The 8070-nt window shown below is 42.1% G+C and overlaps 1 protein-coding gene across 1 annotated transcript in view; it reads left to right on the forward strand.

Moving 5' to 3' along the window:
- LOC140202077 (scavenger receptor cysteine-rich domain-containing protein DMBT1-like) overlaps positions 1-7358 on the forward strand; it is a 197903-nt gene extending 190545 nt beyond the window's left edge. Inside the window, exons 19-20 of the mRNA XM_072266938.1 lie at positions 3517-3831; positions 7288-7358. Of these exons, the coding sequence (XP_072123039.1) occupies positions 3517-3831; positions 7288-7358 (386 nt within the window). The remainder of the gene's footprint in view (positions 1-3516; positions 3832-7287) is intronic.
- Positions 7359-8070: the final 712 nt, after the last annotated feature.

An 8070-nucleotide genomic window follows, 5' to 3' on the forward strand; every position in this document is an offset into this window, starting at 1 on the left:
TAATATGGGAGTCTCAATCAATATGAGGAAAGTTAAGATCACCTACAACCATAACCTTATGCTTCCTTCAATAGACTGTGATCTCTCCAGAAGTCTACTCCTCTAAATCACGTGGACCGTTGGGTGATCTATAAGATAATCTCATTAAAATGGTATTACTTTCATATTCTTCAGTTCTATCCATCAATCTTCACAAGGCGAGATATCCAAATTGTTCTGACTGAGCACTTGCGTGATATTTTCACTGACTAGTAAAACCATCACTCCCCCTATTATCCCTCTCGCACTATCACGTCGAAACCAAACCACAGAACAATGAGTTGCCAGTCCTCCTGCAATCAAGTCTTACTAATCGGTTTAATGTCACAATTCCGCGTGCTCATCCATGCATCAATTTCTCAGCCTTTCCTACAACACTCCTTGAATTGAAATATACTGCATTAGACACACCCTTCTAAATTTATAAATTCCCGAACTTTTGTGTAGGTGAAAATCATTCTCCAGAGCAACTCCACTATCTTTTCTAGCACGCTGATTCCCATATTACTGCATCTCTAGCTTAAATTGCACAACCACTACCCACCGCACCCCACACTACCTTGTACAGCACCAGCCAACCTTCCCACTGGGATATTAATCCTCCTTTAATTCAGATGGAAACCAGCCCTCCTGTACAGATCCCAACTTCTCCAGAAGCGAGCTCAATGATCGAAAAATGCTAAAGCTTCCCTCCAACATCTTCTGCTTAGCGACATGTTAAATCTTATGACCTTCCTGTTTCTGACCTCACCAGCACGTGGCATGGATAGCAATACAGAGATCCTACCCCTTGGGCTCCTGTCGTTTAACTTAGCCCCTAACTCCCTGAACTCACTTTGCAGGACCTGGTCACCCATCCTATTCATGTCATTACGACAGATGTGGATCTAAACTCTGCTGCTCACTCTGCCAATGAAGAATGTTGTGGACTCGCAAGAAATGTCTCTGACCTGGCACCCGACAGCCAAATATCCATTCAAGGATATCGTTTTTGACCATTATTTTTGTTCCCTTAACCATGGAAGCACCTATGGCCATAGGTCGCCTTTTATTCCCCTTCCATTTTGAGCCATAGAACCAGCCTCAACTCCAGAGACCAGACCGTTGTGGCTCTCTTCTGTTAAGTCCCCCCACCCCCAAAATGTATCCAAAGCAGTATACCTGTTGTTGAGGGGACCAGTTACAGGGTGACCCTGCACTGGTTGCCTGTTTCCTCTTCCTCTCCTGACTTTCAGCCAGGTACCCGTGTCCTGCACCGTGCGTATTACTCTGTATGCCCTGTCTATCAACCCTTCATCTTCCCGGATTATCCGGAGTTCATCCAGTTCCAATTCCAACTTTTCAAAAATGTCTCTCAGAAGCTGCAGCCGGATGAACTTCTGGCAGGTGCAGCCGTCAGAAATATTGGACGCCTCTCCACCTTCCCAAATCCTGCAAGGGAAACATTTCAGAATCGAGTCTGGCACCCAGCTGTTCTAAATGTGCAATAAGAGAGAAAGGATGAATAAAAAACTGCCTGTCCCATACACACACACACACACACACACACACACGTGTATATATATGTGTGTGTGTGTGTGTGTGTGTGTGTGTATGTGTGTGTGTGTATGTATGTATATATGTGTGTGTGTGTGTATATATATATATATATTTAACCTAAAATGTGATCAAGGTAATGCGAATCCAGTTAAGTAAATAATATTATCCTTGTTCAGTTATTTATTGAGAAACAGTACCAAATATTGCATGTTGGAAAACGTATACGAACCTCTGGGGTAAAGCAATCTACGAAAGCTATTTGTAATCAGATGTTCCATTCAATGACATGACAGTGGAGGTGTGGGTTGTAGAGGTGCCCTGTCCCGTAAACTAGACACACAAAGTCAGCTTTTCTGAAGAAAGAACAGTTTATGTGCACCCTGTCTCAATTAAAACGTTTGGCGGAACATAGAAGAAGTTTGTAGAGGGAGCTAAAGCCGAAAAAGGCTACACGAGCATTTCTAAAGACTTGACTGTTCATCAGTCCACAGGAATTAGATTGATTATAGATAGAGTAAATACATGCAGGATTTTTCCGCCAGGTTTGGTGAGTCTAGAAATAGAGGTGATTGGTTAGAGTAGAAGATGAAATGTTTACGGGGAATCAGAGGTAGACTTTTGCGCGCTCAGAAGGTGGTGCGAGTGTGCAAAGAACTGTGAACTGAAGTGGTAGATGCGGTTTTAATGGCTGCATTGGAAAGAAGTTTGAATAAGTACATAGGTCGGAGAGCCTCGAAGAGCTATGATTCTGGTGCTGGTAGATGGCAGTACACCCGGTCGGCACGGACTAATGGGGTTGAAGGCTTGTTTTTGTGCTGTAATGCCCTATGAGTGTGATTTTTTAATATGTTAAACCCAGTAAATTTGGCCTAATTTGAGATGTGACGATTGGGCTAGTGTTGTCACCGTTCTCCTGAAAAACAAAACTACTTTTCTGTGTCTTATTTGCCTTACACCAGTAGAGGCACATCCATTGTCAGCCATCCATAGGTTTCATAAAGGAGAATTAAACAGATACGATCTCTAACCTCACAATGAGAGGACGTGTCCAGATGTCAGGGAACTGAAAATAATTTACAATGCAAGAACACATATGAATTAACAGCTATCGACTTGTGATTATGGTGTAATTAAAACAAATAGATAAGAAAGTGAAGCCACTGTTTTGTAACAGTTTGGTACACAGAGCCTCACATTATTGTTAAGATATTTCTCGCAGATAGCTTTATAGGTTTGAAAACCCACCCCTCATGAAATCTCCTCTTCTACGTCCCAGCGCCACCGCTCTATAACTAAATCTAATTTTGCATTTCTTGTTTAAGGGCGTCCAACGGATTGTCAGCCTGACCGGTCAGGTAATCTTGCTTAATTTTCATTATGCGTAGGGTTGGGGGTGGGTCTGATTGTCACTGAAGATCTAGCTGAAAGGTTATTGAGATTTCACGTGGAACGAAAATCTCCAAGCTCACTGCAGTGATTCCCACAGTTTAATCAGTCTTCGAGTGTTCAGGCTGAAATCAACTTAAGACTTATTTCTACTCTTTTTCCATTGGCCTCCTCACGTCCAACCAAGTGTGGGTTCTATCACTGAATTGGTAAGGGCTGCGTCCAGCTGAACATTGACCCGAGCAGTCCGCCAGTCGTTCCCCAAAAAGAAAAAAGTAACCAGCAACTGTTTTTTTTTTTCTCTGAAAACCGCCTTGTTCCTCAGAACGGCCGGAAGACTCCCGGTTCTCCAGTATATAACGAGCTTATATTAATTGCAAGATTTCGTTCGTTTTCTACTACAGCCTGATTGTTCTGTTCATCATCACACGGTACATTGGCAGTTTGAATGCTTTGGTTGGGTGGGCAGGGGGAGCTGTCTGCTCAGCACCGACTAGCCTCGATCATAAACTAACGTTAAAGATTGATCTTTCCTTTGCTGATATTTTCCAGAATGCGTGAAGTTGAGGTTGATGAACGGAGGCAGTAGATGCGCCGGGAGACCGCAGGTTCACTACAGGGGAAACTGGAGGATTGTTAATCATCGTGGTTGGGACCTGAAGGACGCGGCTGTGGTCTGTCGGGAGTTGGGCTGCCGCGACGCGCTGGAAGCCCCGCGCAATGCTTACTTCGGAAGGAGTTCCGGACCCGTAGTGACCTTGTACATTCTGTGCGACGGCAGCGAAGCAGCTCTGAGCGAATGTAAATCTAACTCTTGGGATTATTATACGCATCAACACTCTGAGGATGCTTCTGTCATTTGCTCAGGTAAAAATTAGGATTTTGTCCCTTCGGACCCGCCGGAATGATGACTCCATGAGTTCCGGACTATAAAATAATGCGGGCTTATAGCCTACCACCAATGATATGAAACTAAAACAGGGTTATGTCGAAAGTATTCCCGTCATGTTGTGATGGCGATTTGTTTTACTGAACGTATACACCGATATTAATTAAACACATACATTTAGTACATAGAACTCGACACGACACAACTTTGAAGGAGCTCAGCGGTCAAGCAGGCTTTGATGTGCAAGATAAAGTGTTGTCAGGACTGACACTGATCCGGATCTGAAGCAGCAAGAATTCTTCCACAAAGAAAATAATGCACTTTTCGCTGAGTCTCTCCATAGTTTCTTTTCAGTTGTACCATTTTTCAGTCTTAGCAAATATAGAATTATGGAGTTGTTTGTCCAGTGGGGAAAGCTGTGTGTATTCCACTCATGATTTACGCAACTCAATCAAGATTTAGGTCCTGGTGTCTCCACGCTTATACTGCAGCTAGACAGACAGCATTTGTGAATGTAGAATAACAAATTTCCAAAAGTCAGATGCTGGAAATGTGAAATAACGTTAATAAATGTTGCAAGCAATGCTATCTCGTGCACCAAGTGCGAGGCGCGAAGCACAGATAACGCCTTTGTACAACCGTCTCTGCATTTTTTTTCCTTTTGTATTTCCATGTTTCCTGTTGCAACGTGAGGTCACGGATTAAAAATAAACACAGTAACTCCTACCCCCTCCCTAAAAATGCTGCCCGACCTGAGATATATTTCCAGAGTTTTTGTTTTAAGATCAGATTTATTGCATCTGCGTTTATTTTATGTTGACACGACACTGGGTGGGTGTCAGTGAATACTGACATGACACTGTGTGAGTGTTAGGGTAGCATGAAACTTAATGGCAGATCTGCGCGTCAAGTGCAGTTCCCTCATGGTACTTCTATTTGTTTGGTTAATAACTGTCTTTAATAACGTGTAAAATAAGTGCAATGCACTTGGTCGAGACTGAATACTGCTATGTGTCGACAATGGAGAAAATGAGTGCCCATCGTGGTAGAAAGAATGGTTACGATGTGTGAAATGGACTATAATGAGTTACCTTGTTCTGAATGATCTCAAATAGTTTGAGTATTATGGGAGATGATGGAATGTTAGCATTGCCTGATCTTCCTGAGTTTTGTCTCCTCAATCATAACATAATATTTGGGTAGAACCGAATGAGGTATTTGCTGCCTGATAATTAAAGAATATATAAGTGTTTTCACCGTAGCATTTGTGGGTCCCGTCTAGTTCAGGTTCTGTTCATGTTTGACAGCGATGTTACAGATGATGTGATATATAATTTCTAAAATGTCGTGGAGATATGATGTGAACTTCACTTCTATTCTTGATACATGTCCAGTATAAACACAGTGCTCCAAGTATGAGCTCATACTTGATTAATATTTAGGCTTTGCATACCTGCACCGAAAATGGGGGCAAATGTAAAAAGCATCGATGAAATTCATCTGCTTACGAGATATACAGAAAATGCTTCGTAGACTATTGCCCATGATGAAGCTGACTAAGTTCACAAATGTCTGTAGCTTCTTTAAATCCTGCGCTGTAGCGCCACCCCTCCACCCCCACCCCCTAAAAAGACTGCGATGAATCCTGTTGTTATGCTCTCCACGGTACAGCCATAGAAACTTGCGAGTGTCTTTGGTGTCATACCAAATCTCATGAAACTGAAATAAAATACATTTGCCATCGTACATTCTATGTAACTGTATCGATATATGGTACCCAAGACATATTCTAGGAGATATTAACACCCAGGAGCTTGAAATTGCTAACTCTTTCCAGTTTTGATCCCTCTCTGTGGACTGGGGTATGTACCTCCGCCTTAACCTTTCTGAAGTTCAGAATCAATTCTTTGGTTTTACTGACGTTCAACGCAAGTTTTTTTGCTGTGACGCCACTCAACTGTCTTATATATCTCGTGTCTCTATGCCTTTTCGTTACCATATAATATTCCGCTAACTATTATGGTGTCGTCAGCGAATTTACATATGGGATTTGAGCTGTGCCTAACCACACAACCATAGTGTAGAGAGATCAAAGCAGTGGGCAAAGCACACATCCTTGAGGCGGGCTAGTGTTGATAATAAGAGAGATGGAGATGTTATTTCCGATCAGCACAGACTGTGATCTTCAGGTGAGGAAGTCAGGGATCCAGTTGCAGAGGGTGGTACAATATGCCTAGGTTTGGACCTTCGATCCGAATGGTTAAAATGTTTGTGTTAAGCACTGAACTGAGGTCAAAAAGCAGCATTCTAATATAAATATTAGTTTTGTCCAAGTGAGCCAAGGCAGAATGAAGAGTCATTAAGTGTGAAAGCCCTCCGTAAGTCTACCTGGTCTTCTTGTATAGTCCTGCGCACCAGATCTGAATGCCACTAAACTAGCTATCAGTAGTCTACGAACCTCCTGGCTTTTGATTCGGGTTCTTGTTGGCATATTCTCGTCACACAGGTTTTAGAGAAATTGATGAGACGTAACAATGGATAGCTAAAAAGATATTATCTTAAACGGCAGCCCCATATAGATAAAGTTGAACACTGGGTGGAACTTCGGCAGATTTTTCTCGATAAATACAAGGCAATGCAGCTTAGTATAGCAAACACTGACATGATGTATAGTAAGGAGCACGGTCAGAAGTAATGTTGAAGAATTTTGATAAATAGAACGACCTTGCGGTCCATTGCTTCGTAGATCGATAGAAGTGGCAATGCAGGAGGACGGAGGAGTTCAGAGATCATATAGAATATTTCTCATCAGAGATCAAAATAAAGCATTAAATAGTTGGGTCATCGTGATAAAAAATGTAAAAGACAAGTTAGGTCTCACTTGGAACACTAACTGCAGATCCAAGCCCTTTTCTAAGGAACTTTCCGTATGATTTTGCTTGAGGAGGAACAGAAGAGATGAACATGATCATTTCTTGAAACTGAGGATTTCAATTCTGGAGAAAAGACTGGGTAGACTGAATTAGTTTTCCACAAAATGAACGAGGGCGAAATGTGACCTAATAGAAGTGTACGAAAATGTGAGGAAAAAATTGTCAGGTTTTCAGAAATCAATCAAGAACATTAAAAAAACACGTAATTAAATTAGAATGGATATGAAGATAATGTTGCCCTGACAGAGAGTGAAGGACACTTGGAATGTTCCAATGTTTATATCTCCTTCAGGTGAGTGCTGCTCTTAACTGTTGGATTCCAACGGGATTTCTGCCTTGCTGCATTAATAGCTCGCGTCACTGCCAGTGAAGATAACTTTCCACAACCCCGATCTGCTTCGTAAAAAAAAAAAAAAAACATGTTTTGTAAGTTCTTGAACGCTATCCTTGCCCATTGTGGGTAACGTGAAAAAGTTGCAAATATTTTTGTATATTTGTCAGTCACGTCGGAGACAGCAGAAGATTGCAGCCTGGCCAATAATGTCTGGTTATTACAAAGGAAGCAGAAATAAGCCAAGGAAGTAAGTACTGATGATCTTTACACCAGCAAGATTTAGTTTTTTCTTCGGAAATGAGTATGTAACGATAAATCTGGGCATTTGGGATAACCAGATCCACCTTTTTCTGGGGCAAATCCACGCTCAATGAATTTGTTTGAGTTTCTTTTTCTTGAAAAGCTAATCAAGTCGATTGACGTGTACAAGGCAGTAAATATTTTCTCCATGGACTTTACAGAAGTCCATGGACTTTGACAAGGACCCGCATGGCAGGTTAGACCAAGACGCTAAAGGCTGAAGTCGCTGTTTGGATATAAACTTTTATTGGTGGCAGGGAGGGTAGCGATGGAGGGTTGCTCATTGAGTTCTGAGAACCGAGAACCAGCGTAACACATACATAGTGAATCGATAGATCTTAAAGGGTGTTATTGAACAGTGAGATCCAAAGCGCAAGTAATTGATTAAATGAAAGTGACAAGCCAAATAAAGTTTAATAAAGCCGTCTAGTATACCTTCCATCGTCGGCCAGGGATTTGAGCACAATTGTGGGTCGTCAGGTTACCGATGTGTGCGACGTTGGTCCTAATGCACTTTTAGTGTTGTGTGCAGTTCTGATCTCCACTCTGCGGGAAAGACGGTCTTGAGCTGGAGAGGGTGCGGCGAAAAATCAGGAGTATAAGAGATGTTGGACAAGGTGGGGATATTTTTTTTTACTGAGGATGGCTGA

The sequence above is a fragment of the Mobula birostris genome, chromosome 8, assembly GCF_030028105.1.
Source record: "Mobula birostris isolate sMobBir1 chromosome 8, sMobBir1.hap1, whole genome shotgun sequence".
Classification (NCBI taxonomy): Eukaryota; Metazoa; Chordata; class Chondrichthyes; order Myliobatiformes; family Myliobatidae; genus Mobula; species Mobula birostris.